The sequence below is a fragment of the Saccostrea cucullata genome, unplaced genomic scaffold, assembly GCF_032062105.1.
Source record: "Saccostrea cucullata isolate Sc308-1 unplaced genomic scaffold, CSIRO_AGI_Scuc_v1 ctg4391, whole genome shotgun sequence".
Taxonomy (NCBI): Eukaryota; Metazoa; Mollusca; class Bivalvia; order Ostreida; family Ostreidae; genus Saccostrea; species Saccostrea cuccullata.
The window spans coordinates 690-20254 of NW_026931132.1; the positions used below are offsets into that span (position 1 = coordinate 690).

The following is a 19565-nucleotide window of genomic DNA, read 5'->3' on the forward strand; positions in this document are numbered from 1 at the left end:
TTCGGAAGAACTAGTTCGAATTATCTCTGTACTTTTGTATAGGAGATTGAGATTGCATCAATGCATGCCATTGCATTGTGAATTTATGTTCCAAATCTAGATAAAGTGGCGTTAAATTGAATGATATAGTGTATATATTTACTAACAGATATTTTTAATAGTTTTTTAATAGCTTAATTGTACTTTACAGTTTTAACTTGAATTTTCTCTGAAGTAAGTTATTTACATTGAGATCTATTGTTATTTACATTGCGACTTGGGTCAGTTGAGTGGCCCATATAAGACTGTTTGCTCTACAGTTGCAAAGTTAAGAGTTGATCCTTATGTCGTGAGTTCCGACTTCGAATCCCACTGTGGGACATGGAGACCAGTCCTTCATATGTAATTTACTATATACAATGCACAATATTGATGGAGCTGAAAAGATTTGTCTGTACTCTGCACCCGGTAACAGAAAAAGTGTGCGATGATAGGTACACGTCACAGCAGGTGCATGACATATATACCTATATACATATGTGATCAGAGGTAGCAGGGCAATCCGAGGCTAGCACTTCCAGGACTACTACATTCAGATGAAACGGTATAAACCGAGGTCCTGTGTCACAGTATGTGCTGGCACAAAAAAGGTCCCTCACTGCTCAATGGCTATATTTGCTGAGTATTGAATAAATTTAAAGCTCTCCACCAGCAAATGGTGGCGTCTCCATATGAATGAAAAATTCTTGAGAGGGACCTTAAACAACATAAAAACAAACAAAAAACTTTAAGTTAAAAGCCTGACTATTGATAAATTGTCTTGATTGGCTGATTTTATCTATGATTGATGAAAACAATTTTTATGAAATAACTGTTATGTTGCAGATTATGCAAGTTGAGCTGCTGTGAGATGGTAAAAAATGTTCCAGGTAAAAGACAGCCTTTTCCATTTATCTTAAAGGGGTATGAACATGCACATTTACTGTAAAATCACAAATTTTCGTGGGGGGTTAATTTTCGTTGTTTTGGAGGTGTGGAGAGACCCACAAATTCATGTCCACCACGAAATGTACAGTGTTACATATAAATTTACTCAACAATTCTTCAGCCACGAAATCAAATTCCAAGGAACCAAATTTTTTCCTCAAACCATGAAAGTTTGAACCCACGAAAATATGTGATTTTACAGTAAGTATGTTCACCTCTGGGTCAAACTAATAAAGTTAAATGTTAGATCTGCTCGCATACTTGCTACTCTAACATCTAACAATATCCCATCGAGGGTCACATCTAAGGTCAAATTCGGAACAACTGTAGACTTATTCCTTTCAACAAATATTCAATGATTTTGCAGGCGACAATTTGATTGGATGATAGAATCTGACCTCTGACTTGACCCTCTGTGAGATGTTGTTACTAGATGTTAGTGTAGCAAGTATGCGAGCGGATCTAACTCCTCTGGGTGTTTTTTAAATTCACAGCTTTTAAGAGTAAGATAATAGATTCTAAATTTGAGAATTTATACATTTTTTACTCAATCATCTGTCACCATGAGAAATACAAATTATGCTCTAGTTTTTAAAGAATTATTTGCACATTTAATTTCAGGAGCAACAAAGAGTCTTGATTTTTAAAGGGGTGCAGATTTTAAAGAAAGAAAACTGTGTTGTAAAGAAAGAAGAAGATTTTCCATCAAATAATGGTGGATGACAAAGGTACAGAGGACAGTAATGGTTAGAAAGAATTAATTATTTAGCACAGTGGCAGATTTTTTGTTGCAGTTTGTAAATGCTATTCAATATCTTTAGCATATAATTTTTTATTAAAATATCATGATGAATGTTCATGCAACTTAATAGCTCTTATCAATGTTTATAGTTTAAGCATATTAAGATTAATCAAAGTCTCTTGAATAGTTTCTTTAAAACTAAGCTTTACTCACTAATTTAAAGAAAGGTCAAGGTCAAAAGAAAGGTCAAGTAAAATAATGATTATGAAGTTGAATAGATCCCATCAATATGTATCTGCACATATATAAGGTTTGCTAAAAATATCTGAAACAATCTTGAAACCGAACTTAACATAATTTAACAAAAATTAAGGTCAAGGTCAGAAATAAGAAACTCTTGTTAATAAAATATATGTAACAGCATATGAAGTTCAAAGTGTGACAGAAGGACAGTAGGATATGTTATTAAGATTAAGTAAACCTCATTACAAATGTTTATGCTAAGGTGAAGCCATAATATTTGGTCATTTTTCATTGAAAAAAGGAACATTTTTTAAAATTCTGTGGAACACTAGAACCAAGTAACCTAGGTGAGCATTGTGGCCCATGGGCCTCTTGTTATTTAATTCATCATGAATCAGGTATTTTTATATTTCAGTTCTTCCTATGAATGATGTCATAACCAACTTTGAAAAAAAAGTTGGTTGGAGAGAAAAGGATCTGAAGAGGGAGAGAGAATTTATTATATTGAGATGGATTTATACTTTATAGACTGTTAGACCTTTTGCTATCACTTAATTCTGTACTATTAGTTCCGCAACACTGAGCCTATAAGCTTTTGACTTGATGGTTTATCTAATTTGAGAGAGCATAGTCCAGTTATTAGGCATTTCAAGAATAACAATGCAGAATATGTACACATGTAATGGCAGGTAAAAATCCCACACAAACAGGACACTGATAAGACTGGAATTTAGAGATATTTCATTTCTCTCTTGTGTGTATTAAAAAAAAATTAATGCCAGAAACAATATAATAAATTAATAACTTAGTCTTGTTTTGTGCTTATACTTTTATGCCCCCATAAATGAAGTTTTGAGGGTATATAGTTTTTGTCATGTCCATCTATCTGTCTGTTTATCTGCAAAAGCTTTAACCTTGCCCATACCTTTTGATTTTGTTAGTGGAGCTATGACTTTCATATTTCACATATGTATTCTTTGTATCTAGACCTTTCATTGGATACCACCAACTTTGACCTTGAAGATTTACATACTAATGAAAAAATAGCAAAGATTAAACTTTTCTTAAATGCAAATTTAATTAACTGGTACCAAAAGTAGGGTATTCTCACTGGAAAACAATTGTGAATTTGAAAGTAGTCCAATGTTAAAGTACTTTCAATAAGTACAAATATCTCCGAGGTCAAGGTAATTGATATCCAATGAAAGGTCTTGCCACATAGGATACTTATGTAGAGTATGGAAGCCCTAGCCCTAACCATTCAGAAGTTATAGCCAAGGTTGAAAATTTTTAAAAGTAGGTCAAACTCCAAGGTCAAAGTTCTTGTTATCAAATGAAAGGTCATGTCACAAGGATTAAATGTGTAAAGTATGGAAGCACCAGCCCTAACCCTTTAAAAGTTATGGTCAAGGATTGCTTTTTTAAAGTAGGTCAAACTTAAAGGTTAATGTCAAAGGGTCAAAATGCTTGGTATCCAAAGAAGGGTCTTCTCACAAGGATTACATATATGAAGTATGAAAGCCCCGTCCTTTACCGTTCAGAAGTTATAGCCAAGTTTTTTTCACAGATACGGAAATATACAAGGTCAAAGGGTCAAGTTTGTTGGTATCCAATGAAAGGTTTTTTGAAAAAAATACATATGTGAAGTATAAATGTCCTGGTATCTACTGTTAAAAAATATGGCCAAAGTACCGGGGGTATAAGTTAAAAATTTTCATGTAAAAGTGGGTCAAACTCCAAGGTCAAAAGGTCACATTTGGTGGTACCCAAAGAAAGGTCGGAATACACGTGAAATATGAAAGTCATGGCTCTACCAAATCAAAGTTATGGGCAAGGTTAAAGTTTTTGCGGACAAACAGACAGATGGACACAACAAATACTATATACCCAAAAACTTCGTAAAAAACTTTAACATTGGCAATAACTTTTGAATTGCAAGGGGTAGAGCTTTCATACTTCACACATGTAATCTTTATGAGAAGACCCTTCATTGGATACCAAGAGCTTTGACCTTTACCTTGGCGTTTGACCTACTTTAAAAAAAAAACAAACCTTGACAAAATATATTCAAGAGTACGAGCTATTGCTTTCATACTTTAGTTTTTTTATTCCTTGTGACAAGACCTATCATTTGATACCTAGACCTTTGACCTTGACCTCAGAGTTTGACTTACTTTTAAAAAAAATGTAACCAAAATTTTTAAACGGTTAGGGCTAGAGCTTCAATACTTCACATGTGGCAGGATCATTTATTGGATACCAATAACTTTGACCTTTTGACCTTGGAGATTTCCGGACTTGTGAAAAAACTTTAACTTTATCAATAACTTATAAATTGTAATAGGGCTAGGGCTTCCAAGCCTTCCTTACTTTACAATACATATATGTATTTTCTGTGGCAAGTCCTTTTATTGGATACCAAAACCTTGACCTTTTGACCTTGACATTCCAGGACTTATGAAAAAACATTAACCTTGGCAATAACTTTTGAAGAGTAAGGACTAGGATATTTTATACTTCCCATATGTATTTTTGGTAACAAGTCCTTTCATTCAATACCAATAACTTTGAGTGTATGACCTTGATCTTGAAGATTTCTGTACTTATGAAAAAACTTTTGCCTGACCATAAATTGGGAACAGATTATGATAGGGTTTTCATGTTTCACAATTGTATTTCAAGTTAGGAGACCCTACTTTGGGTACCAGTATATTAAATTTTCATTTAAGAGAAGTTCAATCTTCACTATGTTGCCATACTGGGGCATCAGTGTTTCACAAACATATCTTGTTTGGAAATCTACTTGCATGCAAGTTTTTTTTTTTTTAATACTAGATTTGAGTGCGAATTCCCTCTCAAGGTCAGGTACATGTATGTGAAGGTACTGTGTAACTCATTAAAAGGCATATGTATACAGATTACCAGACATAAATATGAAGCCCACTTTTTTAAGTACACATACAGTATATAGGCCATATAGTAGCTCCCATATTTTGAACTTGTATTTCCAATGTTGGTGAACAATACTTGGGTCTACAAGTATCACATGTATATGACAGAGCTCCAACTTTTCCAACATGCCTTCCATTATATGTTTGTCATTCAAGTCCAAAAGAACACCAGAAAAAAATCACAATTTAATATCCATTTAATAACACATCATTACCAGACAACTTTAAATGAAATAAATGTGCAAATTACTTTCAGGAAAAAATGTTAAAAAATTCTAATTGCAAAATATTCAAAAAGAAAATGCCTCAATATTTTGGTAAATATATATAATATACAGAGTTAACAAGAGGCTCAGGGACCAACTGGTTCACCTATGCACTGTGGCTAAGTAAAAAGCAAAAATCAGTTTAGTATAAAGTATTGAAAAACTTAAATGCATAAATGGTCCTGACATACCCCTAAAAGGGAGGGGTATGATTTGACAAAATTGAACATACACTAAATAAGGAAGCTTATATATTTTTGATTGTGGCCTTTTTTCCTAAAAGTTTGAACTCTCAGTGTGGCCCCACTCTACATCCAGGGGGTCATGATTTGTACAATGTACAAACTTGAATCTATCCTATCTGACAATGATTCCACATGAGTATTCACCTTTCTTGGCCCACTGGCTAAATAGAGTATCAAATGTAAATATTTCAATAATGAAAATGTGTCAAAAATGCATCACTTCAAATGAAGTGTTAAATAATGTTAAAAAGACAAAGTTCATGTAACAAGAACAACACATGCAACACATCTTTCATCAAGAATTCTCTGAAATTTGACAAGACTCTTTTTTTCTTCCAAGTTATTCACATTGAAACTTTTTGTCCAGACCGGCACACTCTTCCAAGGAGATTTCTCTGATATTTATCACGGCTGTGTTTTCCTTATCATCCAACTGCCAGATTTTTGTCCATAGGTCTAAAACTTATGATGTGCTCAAAGTCTGTCAGGGTGAAGTTCAAACTCCAACATCAAATTTATGGTTCCTGAACCCTGAAAAATAACATTAAAACACAAGAGTCTTTATAATTATCATTGACACACATAATCATGGGAAAACTTGGTAGGGTGGAGAATTTTTTTCATGATAATTATGACAAGTGGAGGGCTCCCAATGTGACAGCAAACTGGGTTTTCCTTGTGTGAACTGACTTGGCATAAAATTCTTACATGAATAAAAAAATGTACATTTGCAAGAGTTGTTTCCCTTTATCAAAAATAAAACCTCCCTATTTTCTCACAATATCCGTTGTAACTTGCATGAATTTAAAAAAAATATTTAAACTTCTTTTGACAATTTCATAACGGCAAAGTATGGGGAGAAAAAAAAACCTTGCAAAATGAACAAACACTAGGATATTTTGCACAGAAATATGATGGTCAAATAAAGACCCATGGGTCACATTGCTCACCTTAGCTCTTTGGTTTTCAGTATTGAAAAAGTAATAATTCCTACTGGGCCCAAACTAATCCTAAGGGGAAGGGAAGCAGGCATGATTTGAACAAGCTTTAATCTACACCAACTGATGATGCTTTCTATTTCCTTGACTAATCATGGCCTTCGAAGATTTCTAATGTTCTTTCCTTTGTATTTTGGTGTAAAACTTTGATTTCCATTGTGGCCCCATCCTTAACCTGGGGATCATTATGTATATATGATAAACATATGCCAGACACTTCTTAGTCGGAAAAGTTTACTTGAGCCTTATGCCCTTTTCACATGGAGAGTTTAATTCACAGTTAATGAGAAGTAAAAAAAATATGCGAATTAAATTGTGTTCATACGACAGCTAAAGCAAAGTAAACTTATGCGAATCAAAATTTTATTTCTACATTAGGGAGATCAGCAATGATATTATGACTTCATTTAATTATTATTCATATCATTTGTGCCGAGCAGATTCAATTGACATAAAAATCATAGTGTTTTTTATACAATTTAGTGATTAACATAATTTTCATTTATTTTTCAACCAAACCTAGCACTGATATCTAAATCTAACTATTGACATGGGGCCTGTGACTTAATTCAGGCCTTATGCATGCGTCAAAATCTAATTTGAATAAGCTTCGTTTAGTGTTCACATGGAGCTAATGCGAAGTAATTTAATGCGCAGTTAATTAATTCAAATTAAACTTTTTTGCATTAAACTCTCCATGTGAATGCTGTTCAAATTTATTGTGCAGTAACTTGCGTTTGATTCGAATTAAACTCTCTGTGTGAACATGGCATTAGACTCAGGTAAGCTAAATTGCAAATAATTATTTATAAAGTAGATGACTTTTCTAAACATACCAATATATTTCTGCAGAATGAATAAAAATATAAATCTCAATGTAAAACTTTCTGAATACCCATTACATTTTCTTAATGCCCCCCCCCCCTTCCCCCTGGAGAAATCTGCCACTGTAATAAATATATAATTTCTTAATTCTTTCTAACCACTTTTGTTCTTTTCACCTCGGTGTCATCTGCAATCTTTTTCTTTCTTTACAACACTGTTTTCTTTCTTTGAAACCTGCATGCCTCTAAAAATCATGACTCTTTGTTGCTCCTAAAATTAAATATACATGTGCAAATAATTCTTTAACAAGAGGCCCAGGGGCCACAGCGCTCACCTGAGCACATCAGCTAGGAAAAAGCACATATCAGATCAGAACTGAAAGTTTACTGATGTGATGGGGGGGGGGTGAATTTTAACCCCCAGGGGTTCATGATTTGAACTAGAATCTACACTACCTTAGGATGATTCCATATAAATATCACTAATCATGGCTTTGAAGTACAGTGTACTTGAAAAGAAGATTTTAAATATATTGGTTTCCCAATATATCCCTATGTAAAACTTGGGTCAGCCATTTTGGCCCCACCCTAGCCCCGGGGGTCATGATTTGAACAAACTTGAATCTACACTACCTCAGGATGATACCACACGAGTTTCATCTTTCCTAACCCAGTGGTTCTTGAGAAGAAGATTTTTTAAGGTTTTTCCTATATATTCCTATGTAAAACTTGGGTCGGCCATTTTAGCCCCGCCCTAGCCCCGGGGCTCATGATTTGAACAAACTTGAATTTACACTACCTCAGGATGATTCCACATGAGTTTCATCTTTCCTGGCCCAGTGGTTCTTGAGAAGAAGATTTTTCTTATATATTCCTATGTAAAACTTGGGTCGGCCATTTTAGCCCCAGCGGGGGTCATGATTTGAACAAACTTGAATCTATACTACCTGAGGATGATTCCACATGAGTTTTATCTTTCCTGGCCCAGTGGTTCTGGAGAAGAAGATTTTTAAAGATTTTTCCTATATATTCCTATGTAAAACTTGGGTCGGCCATTTTGGCCCCACCCTTGCCCCGGGGGTCATGATTTGAACAAACTTGAATCTACACTACCTGAGGATGATTCCACATGAGTTTTATCTTTCCTGGCCCAGTGGTTCTGGAGAAGAAGATTTTTAAAGATTTTTCCTATATATTCCTATGTAAAACTTGGGTCGGCCATTTGTGCCCCACCCTTGCCCCGGGGGTCATGATTTGAACAAACTTGAATCTACACTACCTGAGGATGATTCCACATGAGTTTCATCTTTCCTGGCCCAGTGGTTCTGGAGAAGAAGATTTTTAAAGATTTTTCCTATATATTCCTATGTAAAACTTGGGTCGGCCATTTTGGCCCCACCCTTGCCCCGGGCGTCATGATTTGAACAAACTTGAATCTACACTACCTGAGAATGCTTCCACATGAGTTTCATCTTTCCTGGCCCAGTGGTTCTGGAGAAGAAGATTTTTTTAAAATGTTAATTTTTAACAAATTCATGATTATCTCCCCTTGGGAAAGGGCGTGGCCCTTCACTTCAACAAACTTGAATCCCCTTCACCCAAGGATACTTTGTGCCAAGTTTGGTTGAAATTGGCCCAGTGGTTCTTGAGAAGAACATGAAAATGTGAAAAGTTTACAACGACGACGACGACGACGACAACAACAACAACGACAACAACGACGACGACGACAGACAACGGACAGATTGTGATCAGAAAAGCTCACTTGAGCCTTTGGCTCAGGTGAGCTAAAAACTACAACATATTTTCTATTTCTCATGGTAACTGAAGATCGAACAAAAAATGTAGAATTTCAATATTTTCTGAAATGTTTCATATTAAGAATTTTTCAATTGACTCTTTTAATGGCAGCTGTGGCTTGAAAAACAGAATATTGAAAATTGTTTTTTTATCATTGAGCAGGTGAGCTAAAAACAAATCCAATACATGAGTGATTCCTGGTTATGTTTGTATAGTGATTTATTGTGCAGTTTATTGAACACACCCAGTAAATAGTAAATTTTAACAATAACATTGCTCTTGATAACAAACATAGGGTCGCCCATATGGAGCAGTGGTTAGAGCTTTTGCTCTTAGAGTTGCAGAGAAAGGAGTTGAGAAAGGGGTTTGGGTTCAAATCCCACTGTGGGACGTGTAGACAGGTCTTTTGGATGAAACCATATAAATCGAGGTCCCATGTCACAGTAGGTGCTGGCACGAAAAAGATCCCTCACTGTTCAATAGCCCTGAGTGCCGAGTATTGGTCAAAACTTGAAGCTCTCCACTTATAAGTGGTGCGTCTCCATATGAGTGAAAAAGTCTCGACAGGGACGTTAAAACCATGCATTGATCTAGAGGGGGGGAGGGAGGACCCCCCATGGAATTTGCAAAGTTATTAAATTTATATACTAAAGCAAGAAAAAAAGTTACCTTGGACTCCCCCTCGGAAAATGCAAAACTCCCTGGTAAATGCGAATTTTTTGTTAAATTGGTATGAAAATTCAAAGGATTGAAGTCATCAACTACCCCCCCCCCCAACACAAAATAGTTTTTTGAAGTTTGGGTGAGTTTACATGGACCCCCACCCCCGAGAATGCACAGGAGTCGGCAATTTTATCAATAAATAGAAAATAAATGGTAAACAGGCATAAATCCTACCAGTGAGCTTCGCGAGCGTAGCGAGCGAAGCGACAGGATGGCAACGAGTTTTCTCGATTTTCTCTAAATCGCTGTCCAGCCAACATCAAACTCCACAAATCAACTTCGGAGTGTCCAGTAAGTAATTCCTAACATTTTTTACCATTCAACTACCCTTAATTATCTCCATAACCACACTTTTTCACATCTCGTTTACAACCAGCGGCCATTGACAATCTGCGTGACGTCACAACCTCTGCAGCAAATAATAATTCATCAAATTAATAAATATGCTTTTAAAAATTTTTTTACCAATGGATTAAGTTTTTATTTATTTTTTGATGTCTATATAACTCAAAAAACATTTACTAACTCTATCCCTTAATAGAAATTGGAATGTGTTGATTCAAAAAGAAAGGGAGATAATCGTCTACTTTCGTTTGTGGGAAATATAAAAACAAAGAGTGACAGTCGTTTTTTATTAGTGATTCAAGACAATTGAAGATGTCCAGCAATTTTGGAGCTTCTGTTCAGTAAGTGGATTTTTAAAAATCAATTACTAATGCCGAAAACACAATAAAAGAGACCCAAAATGATTATTTATTATTTGCTGCAGTGGTTGTGACGTCACGCAGATTGTCAATGGCCGCTGGTTGTAAACGAGATGTGAAAAAGTGTGGTTATGGAGATAATTAAGGGTAGTTGAATGGTAAAAAATGTTAGGAATTACTTACTGGACACTCCGAAGTTGATTTGTGGAGTTTGATGTTGGCTGGACAGCGATTTAGAGAAAATCGAGAAAACTCGTTGCCATCCTGTCGCTTCGCTCGCTACGCTCGCGAAGCTCACTGGTAGGATTTATGCCTGTTTACCATTTATTTTCTATTTATTGATAAAATTGCCGACTCCTGTGGAGAATGTCTAGATCTCTGCCTGTGTTAAACAACAAACATACATAGGAGTTTGCTGTTATATTAAGAGAAAAGTTTTGGTCCAATAGTAGATAACTTCATAAAATCAGGAAATCAAGACAAATCAATATATGAAATCATCAATAGTCGTTTATCAGAGTTTCTAATAACAGTAAGAATCAACGTAAATGCCCTAAAATGGCTTACTGCAGAGAAAATTCAAGCTAAACTGTAAAATACAAGCATAAACTGTTCGTAAAGATATATCATTCAATTTAACGCCACTTTATCTAGATTTGGAACATAAATTCACAATGCAATGGCATGCATTGATGCAATCTCAATCTCCTATACAAAAGTACAGAGATAATTCGAACTAGTTCTTCCGAAGCTGTCGTTTAATAACAGCATACTGACAGCTGATTTCTGAGACATTTCCTTTATCGAATGAATGGAATTCACTTCCTTGTACATTAATATAGCAAAATCATCTTTACTTACCGGCAAACCGCCTGCCTTTCACTGGCGCCGTACTCGGCACTGTTGATCAGGGAAGCACATGGTCTTAAACCACGTGATTGTCTTCGGCAGACAAACGTTTACTTTTTCAAGCGTCCAAATAATAATAATCTTTCCCAAAGAAAATCTGACAAGATTATAATTGTTCAGTACATCAAAATCACACAAACGTTTGATTTCAAGCGTCTAAATAATAATAATGTTGCAACTTTTTTGGTCGCGATTATTATTGTTGGAGAGATAGATTATATGATCGAATGTGGAATATAATTATTATAAATTTGAAGCGAAATAAAAATAATGTGTTCGCTCGGGCAAACAAGATTATAATTGTTAAAAGTAAGAATAATTATTATAATTTTGAGCTGAAATAAAAATAATGTTTTAAAACATCGACTGACAAGATTATAATCATGAGGCAAAAAATTATAATAATGTGTCCACATTGACTTGCAAGATTATTATTGTGAAGTGAATCATTATAATTGTAGGACAAAATAATAATAATGTGTACACATTTAACAGACAAGATTATAATTGTTGCAGGAAAATAATAATAATGTTGTAAAAAGCAAGTTTGGATGACATAATTATTTTTGGTATAGATATATAGGAAAATATAATAATAATGTGGGGGTACCCTACGGCTTTCCATATTTTATAGCACTATTATAAATCATTTTTTACCCTATGTCGTAAAAAAGTTATTAAACTGTTTTCAAAACTATTAAAGTATTTATCTTAGAATTTAATTAACCTTCGTCTTTTTCCTTTTCATCTTTTAACAATATTTCTTCTTCATCTAAAAAGAATAAAAGATCACGTTTTCATCGATAAATATTGTTCATAAAACAATTCATATTTTGACTTAAGAAAAGAGTGTTTTTTAAATATTGCTTAACATCTTAAATTATTATTTTTGAATAAAACATTAATTTTAAGTTGTTAACAAATGTTATTTTACTACAACTAAGAGAAAAAAAAACATACTTGGAAATTTATCTCTTTCTTCTTTTTTTTGCCTGTGCATTCTTTTCCATACAAACCTCACTATTATAAGTAGGAGAATAAGAGTCAATACACCAACAAGACTTCCCACGATTTCCCACATTTGTTCTGAGTCATCCTTTGGATATGAGGTTGTCTGAATATTCATTGCTGTTGTGTTTACAATAACATTATTTGTTGTAAACTTCAATGGGCTGATTTGGGAAAAAAGAGTTTATTAAAATATACTTACTACATGCATTATGATTCCTAATTTTATCAATAAATACACGATCACTTACGTATTTGGACATGATGGATCAGCAAGATAACAACGATGTCCCGTATCAATTCTTAGGCAAGCAGGGTCTGATGTCAATCAAAATAGATAAGATAAAATGAAATCACATCTCAAATAATATTTCGGTAATTCGTAAGTCACGGTGTAATGATGTCAGCATTATGAATTTGAATATTGTGAAGGAAATGTTCCTTACATTTGAAGATTTCGTTACTGCGGAAGTCGACATCTGGACAGCCCGAAACGAAATGGGAGCATTTGTGTGCAAACAGTTTATCCTCTGCAGTCTTCAAACAATTACCTGAAAATTACTAAAAGATATACAATAGATTCAAACGTTTAAAAGGATTAACAGCGGGATAAACTCAAATTGCTTGCCAAAAAATGATATACATTTTGCTTGGTTAAATGCTCTGTTGATATAAAATTTATTTGATATGTACGATTCAAACATCACTATGGAGTATATGTAAAGGCAAAAATGCTTTCAGTTCTTATTTCAAAGTTTGATCTTAGAATTCAAGGATTGAAAACAAGCCTTGTAAAATAAATTTCTATGTCCTGTAATTTGCAGAAAACATACACATTTGAGAACCTTCAGCCCCCCCCCCTCCAAAAAAAAATAATAGTAATAATAATAATAATAATAATAATAATAATACTTTATTTAAAGAGGGTAACCCGATTAGTGCAATGCACTAGTCTTCCTCGGGGCCCTCTAAACACATTCACAATAACACAATATTAAAAACATCGTACAATATTATAATAGATAATACAACATGACGTGAAAAAAATATGTACATATACAGATTGATTCAAGAACATGAAATTATATAACTTTTAGTTTCTACATGTTATAATGAATTTTTCTACATTTTTACGAAAAGTTTGTACAGTTGGTGAGAAACGGATATGCAAAGGTAATTTATTCCATAAATGAACTCCAGAATAATGAAAAGAATTTTTAAATTGATTTGTTCGATATTTTGGTAGATGAAGGTCATAGTTCGTTTCAGATCGTAGAACATAACTATTAGAGGAAATAAATTCAAAGGAGTCTCTTAAATATGTTGGTGCCATACCATGAAGTGTTTTGTACAGTAATACATAATGCGCTCAACGAACAAAAACAATAACTCGTTTTATAATTGTTAGGAACAGATCTATCATTCTATTATACTAAATCATTTATTTTTGATTAGACTGTACATAATACAACATCTGAAAAAATAATATCTGGTTTTTTAAAAGACTTTTTTAAGATTTTTGAATTATTTAAATATTTTTTGTAAAACAAAAATGTGGCATAATTAAATAAACAAATTAAACGCGCGCTTGGATTTCCCTTTGTGTTTTGTCACTCTTGACACCGCATTATATTATATTATACATGTATTTGACATAAAAAATGCAATTTGAATAGCCTCTGTTAAAATTGTAAACATTAATAGGATTTCCTAAAATAACACTCACCACTCTCTATAAAGCCCATGATACCATCGTGACAGAATTCTACCAGACTTGTTGTCTCTATATTAGGTAGACACATATACTGATCATTTCCATACTTGTCACGACCACAGCCCAATCTTGTGGAGGCTTCGTCTGTCTCTGTCAAGTTTCTGGGACAATTGTCGACTATCTTGTCCATAGTGTTTGAACGCTACAAACAAATTCATAATTTAAAAGGTAAAATGTACCGAAATGTAGGTCTAGCTAGTATTATGTTGATTTTGTATTCATATTATTATTTTTTTTTATCTCAATTTCACTACAGATGGTTCTGTCGGCCTTTTCAATACGCACATGCAGCGCGCGGAGCTTGTGTGACCAGTGAAAAGAGGGTACCTACCTTTTTAAGGGACCTAATCCCACCCCTTAACTTCCAAACAGGGTCTGTATTGTATACCTACTTCACAATGTGTAAATGTGTACTTATATTTTTTTCAGATCGATCAATGCTCGCTTTTAATACATATGTGATATAAATAATAAATAACAATTTAAATTTCTAATATTAATTATTATGTATATGAAATGACATATATGAATTCCTTGTCTAATGTTCTTTATAACCTAGTTGAGAGAGAGGGGGAAGGGGTAAGAAAAAACTCCTAAACACGTACCGGTTTATCACTACGACTATACATTAATGCAGCATGTAAATTGTTTTCAGAATGCCTTGATTCAAAAAGGAGATATGCACTTTGGATACCCTGAGATGAGGTTCAACAATAAAACTATGATAAAATGCATAATCTGAATAGAAGTTACACACAACACTTATCTTTGTAATTAAACAATGTACACTGTTACGTAGACCTTAGCGAATATTTCATAAAAAGCAGTCTGTGTCAAGGTGCCCTATTATTGCTATTTTAACAATTAATTCGAGGTAAATCATACCTCTATCACTATAATTAAAATATATCTTTCAAAAAGCAGCGATGATTTTTTTACATGAGTCAAATTATTCTTAATCTTATTTTTATTACCTTCTAAAATGCTATGTGATAACTTGTAATGAATGTTAAAACGAAACTAAATTTTTGTTTATCTTTTAAAATTCATATTTTCAAAGACAATATTTTAAAATAGATTCCTTGACATTAATTACCATAATATTGCTTCTCTCCTCGTCTCTAAATATATCCCCTACATATGTTTTCCATCATCTAACAGTTAGGTGTTTCCCAAATATATATAATGGCGTCCTTGGATTCACCTTATGTTTAAATACCCGACTAATATTTGTATGGTGCACACCGAAGTGAAGAAATCTCATGATCTTAATATGACTTTAAATATACAATCATTTCCATAATAATAATACTTAAATGAAAGAAATCTCTGACAAAAATGAAATACTGTCTTTCACTGTATTTAAGATAAAAAATGCATTTATCATGTAATGTTTGCGTAAATACCAATAAACAAATCAGTTTGAGGTAGAACCTATGTCAGAAAAGTCTTTGTCACAAGATTTTCAAACTTTTCAAAATGATAAATTAGCACTCGCTTATCAATTACCCAAAAGCACATGACATGTTTCCTTGTTATTAAATGTAGTGCAGCCTTCGAAACATGGAATGGTATTTACATACTGCGGCTACACATTTTCAGTTATTTTTAGTGGTACTTGTCATAAAGAGAATATGAAAAATCTCAAAAATACTTATTTAAAGATCGTCGATCGTTGACTTTATAACTGAACAGTTTTAAAACAGTATTTCCCAGTAATGAATTCTTTTTTTATTCCATCAACATAAAAGCTTAGTGCACATTTAAGAAAATATAGTTAAATGAACTCTATTATTTTTAGTCAATTTTCGACCCTAAATTTGTCAATATTTTTTGGAAGTCTTTGTCACAATGTTTTCAAACTTTAATATGATGAAGAACATACCAAAACGACTATCAAAAGTGTTTAAAATATATACCATTCCCCTCTAACTAATAAGAGATAGGTACATGTAATTTACCGATACTAATATTCTTGACCTTTTTGCACTTACACGGGATTTGATTATTAAATGACTGTTTGGGGTTACTTTCAGATTAAAATTGTTTATCTAAAACTGTTCTTTTAATTTAAAAAGATCATATTCAATAGAAAAATTGTAATAAAACACCAAAAATATGAATAAGTAACAAATAATTATAAAAAGGAATGCACATCATTTCAAGATAGATATCACAAAAATGTGCACACGATCACACAATCTACAACACGTACATCTTCGACTTAGACACATTTCATCAAGATATTACACTATTTGGTTGACAACTGAAAATTTCTTAGGATTTTTGCATTCCTTCAAAATAGTTACATACCATTCACATTTTACAGTAAGTTGTATACTATGTACATTGTAATTTTATTACACAAGATAATCTTGGATTTGTAAACTTCATTAAGGCCAAGATCTAGTAAATGAAAGGTGCCTACAGGTTTCTCTAATACCAGACATATATTGTCATTAAGCAATTTAACCAAAAAATATATCAATAAAGTTCAGATTATTTCGGTATGATTTCACAATGAATTCTGTCAATTTAAAAAAAAAAACAGTATTTTCTACCATTTCTATTGAATCTGTAAAGTACGGGGAAAAGTGACATTGAATTAATTATGACGTCATAATGGATCTACTAGTTCACTAGCCTGGTCCCCTGGTTCACCCTAGTGACGCGGAGTATACGAAGCAAAACAGGGACAGGGAACCAGGCTACTAGTTAACTAGTTATGATGTCATACGACGTAGGATCTATGTTAAACTTATAAAAAAATATTAACAGGACATAGAATTTTCATAACATAAAATGCTTAATGCTGAAACCTTTGTCTAATACAAAGCATAGATAATTTAAAGCAAAATCCATAATCAGCTATCATTATTTTCTGGATGTTTTTTCCTCCTTCTTGGTCTTGTAATCGTAACAGTCTGTCAATAACCACTCACCTATTTATTTGGGAATTTTTTTTTTATAAAAATCGGGTAAAGCAACAACGGACGCAGCTCTGAAGAGTTGTTTTCTGCCAAGATTATGACAAACTTTAGAACATAGAGAACACATCTAAAGTTACCGTATTATTGGAATGTTTTACTCTTCTAATTTTTTTCACTTTCTTTGAGAAAATTGAAAACTCAATTAAAGAAACATCCTAAGATAATCACGTCTCAACGTTGATTCGTTCTGTTACTGTAAATCAAGTTTTGTTACTAGATTAAGTTTAGTGGGTTGAATTTGGGGTATGCTTGAAAAATAAAATTATTTCATTAAAAGTGCAGATTGTTGTGACATGTAGTAACATCGCTTTGTTGTATACAATGAAACATGCATGTGTAATGAAAAAGTTGGATGGGATAATAATTATACAAAGAAATAATTTTGGTTCTCTAGGGAGAATTTATTGAAAAGAAGTTGAGGTAACAAAGTTCCTTTTAGTTGTCGTTTTATAGGATAGGTACATTAAGATCCAATGAAAAGTGTCAAGGTGGGGGATGCCTGTTTTCACCAAACTTACAAACGTTAGATATCATATACACTGTATATTCCCTTGGACAATTTTTTGTTGATATAAACCAATAATATGCAGATGTTTACTTATTTTTATTTTTTTTTTCTGCATAGTATTGATCTATATTAAGTAAACAAATTCTTTTCAACCTCATTCATCCAATGGGTTTAGGTATAGAAAAATTGTCAAACTGATAAGTAATAAAGATAGTAAACAGGTGTAATTTTAATCAACATTTAAAAACAATGCAGAGAGAAAACCCCATCTCTTTTCAAACATAGCCAGATCATTAAATTCTTTTCAAAATAAATCTTTCATTTTTTATTGATGATTGATTTCTTTGTTTAACCCCTTGAATAGTCGAAAGTTAGTAGTTTCTTACAAATTTCGTGGGTTTTAAATTTATTATAAAATTTAAATTAATTTTAGTTCAGTTATTGTCATCAGTAATTGCCCTCCTTTTATGTTAAAATTTGAAATTTTGATTTATAATGCTCAGTTTGTTTTATGACTTTATGGAGGCAGATATTGACCAATCAAAATCTAAGAAATACAAACTTCTTTACCCTCGGAGGGTCACTCTACCTCTTCTTCCACCTACAAACTTGGCAGACGGATGTTTTCAAGTTTGTTATTTACCTCCTTACGACCCATCGCTGCCAAATATTATTATTTTTATTTTTCATTTTAACCTTTTTAAACCCATTTTCATGATTTTTCGATTATGTCTAAGTTCTAACAAGAAAACATTGATGTACTTATCAATTGTCGACCGAGAAATAACTGAAATAAATGGAAATCAGTCTTGATCATCAAATCGCCTCAATATGCGTGATAAAGACAAGCGTCTGATTGAGACGACAATACAGAAGATTTACAAAGCTTATTTGTTGGATGAGGATTGAACAAAAATAACCCTTTTAAATTTATTCATTCCTTAATTAATTGTTGACTGCATAAAATATTAATAAAAATCAAACCCATGTTTCATCTATTTTCAAAAATGCTTTTGACTGCATTATTGTGAAACACGAACTGTGTAACTTTTTTTTATGCTATAAGTAAAATTTGATATTTTAAAATGGGGACCTGTAATTTTTTATATAGTTAATGATGGGCAAGTTTATGAAAAAACATTAATATTTTTAAAGATGTACTATATGGATAGACATTCTGATGTAGAATCTTTTAAATATATAGCGCATCTTTGATTCTGAATTACTTCTTCCAGCTCAATTTCCATACACCAAAACAGTTACTTTAACTTATATGTATAAAGCAGTGCAGTCCTCCGGGCTGCAAATATTAGGAATTTAGATTATAAAAATCAAATTAATGTTGTCGTTAATATATTAATAATAATATCAGAATGTAAAAAAAAATTAATAACTGTCACAAAAAAGGCAACGCACATCAAACTGTTTAACATACATTTTATTCATTTAAGGAGGATAAGATAAGGTGATTCAGTGTTAGAGGATTGTGGACAGGGTTCTGACAATTTACAAGACTCAGCGAAATTATGTAAAAGTGGTTGACATATCACACACATCTCAACATTTTGTAAAATAATTGGCTTACCATCAGGCCAAAAGAAATAGTTTAAGTGTATAACATCTTTGTTAAGTCAATGTCCATCAGTATATACAGTGATTTGATATCTTAGTATTGATATCATACCATAATTGATCTGACATGGACAGGGTGTCTGAAACTTATATCATACTTTACCCATCCAAGGCATGAAAACATCTTACCAAAAATGTTTGATACCCTTTTTGGTATAATAATTGGAAAACAGTGTTGAGTACTAGAAAGTCAGTAAATTCATGTAATTTATAACACCTTTAAAAAAATTTTACACTTATTCTAAAAAACATCATTTAATACAATTTATTTGGTCCCTTGGA

General features: G+C 32.8%; 1 protein-coding gene and 2 long non-coding RNA genes across 4 annotated transcripts; 1 reads left to right on the forward strand and 2 right to left on the reverse strand.

The window, feature by feature from the left end:
- Window positions 1–866: 866 nt before the first annotated feature.
- Window positions 867–2471, forward strand: LOC134231524 (uncharacterized). Of its 2 annotated transcripts, none has more exons than XR_009984572.1 (3): window positions 867–908; window positions 1588–1694; window positions 2367–2471. It is a non-coding gene; the product is annotated as an uncharacterized LOC134231524 (long non-coding RNA). The 2 variants fall into 2 exon arrangements; XR_009984573.1 differs by lacking the exon at window positions 867–908 and adding an exon at window positions 942–1469.
- Window positions 2472–5167: 2696 nt separating this feature from the next.
- LOC134231526 (uncharacterized) lies at window positions 5168–11517 on the reverse strand. The gene is made up of 3 exons (XR_009984574.1): window positions 11324–11517; window positions 7413–7506; window positions 5168–5944 (listed from the first exon to the last, which is right to left on the reverse strand). It is a non-coding gene; the product is annotated as an uncharacterized LOC134231526 (long non-coding RNA).
- Window positions 11518–12626: 1109 nt separating this feature from the next.
- LOC134231523 (uncharacterized) lies at window positions 12627–14283 on the reverse strand. The gene is made up of 3 exons (XM_062713476.1): window positions 14106–14283; window positions 12826–12930; window positions 12627–12697 (listed from the first exon to the last, which is right to left on the reverse strand). Exons 1-3 carry the CDS (start codon window positions 14281–14283, stop codon window positions 12627–12629), a joined length of 354 nt encoding a protein of 117 aa, XP_062569460.1.
- Window positions 14284–19565: the final 5282 nt, after the last annotated feature.

Excerpts from the sequence above, each read along its gene's own strand:
- LOC134231523 (XM_062713476.1), bottom strand. The coding sequence starts at position 14,283 with ATGGACAAGATAGTCGACAATTGTCCCAGAAACTTGACAGAGACAGAC. Across the intron at positions 12,931-14,105 it reads CATGGGCTTTATAGAGAGTG|GTAATTGTTTGAAGACTGCA; the intron begins GTGAGTGTTATT and ends AGTAATTTTCAG. Across the intron at positions 12,698-12,825 it reads CAGTAACGAAATCTTCAAAT|ACCCTGCTTGCCTAAGAATT; the intron begins GTAAGGAACATT and ends GATTGACATCAG.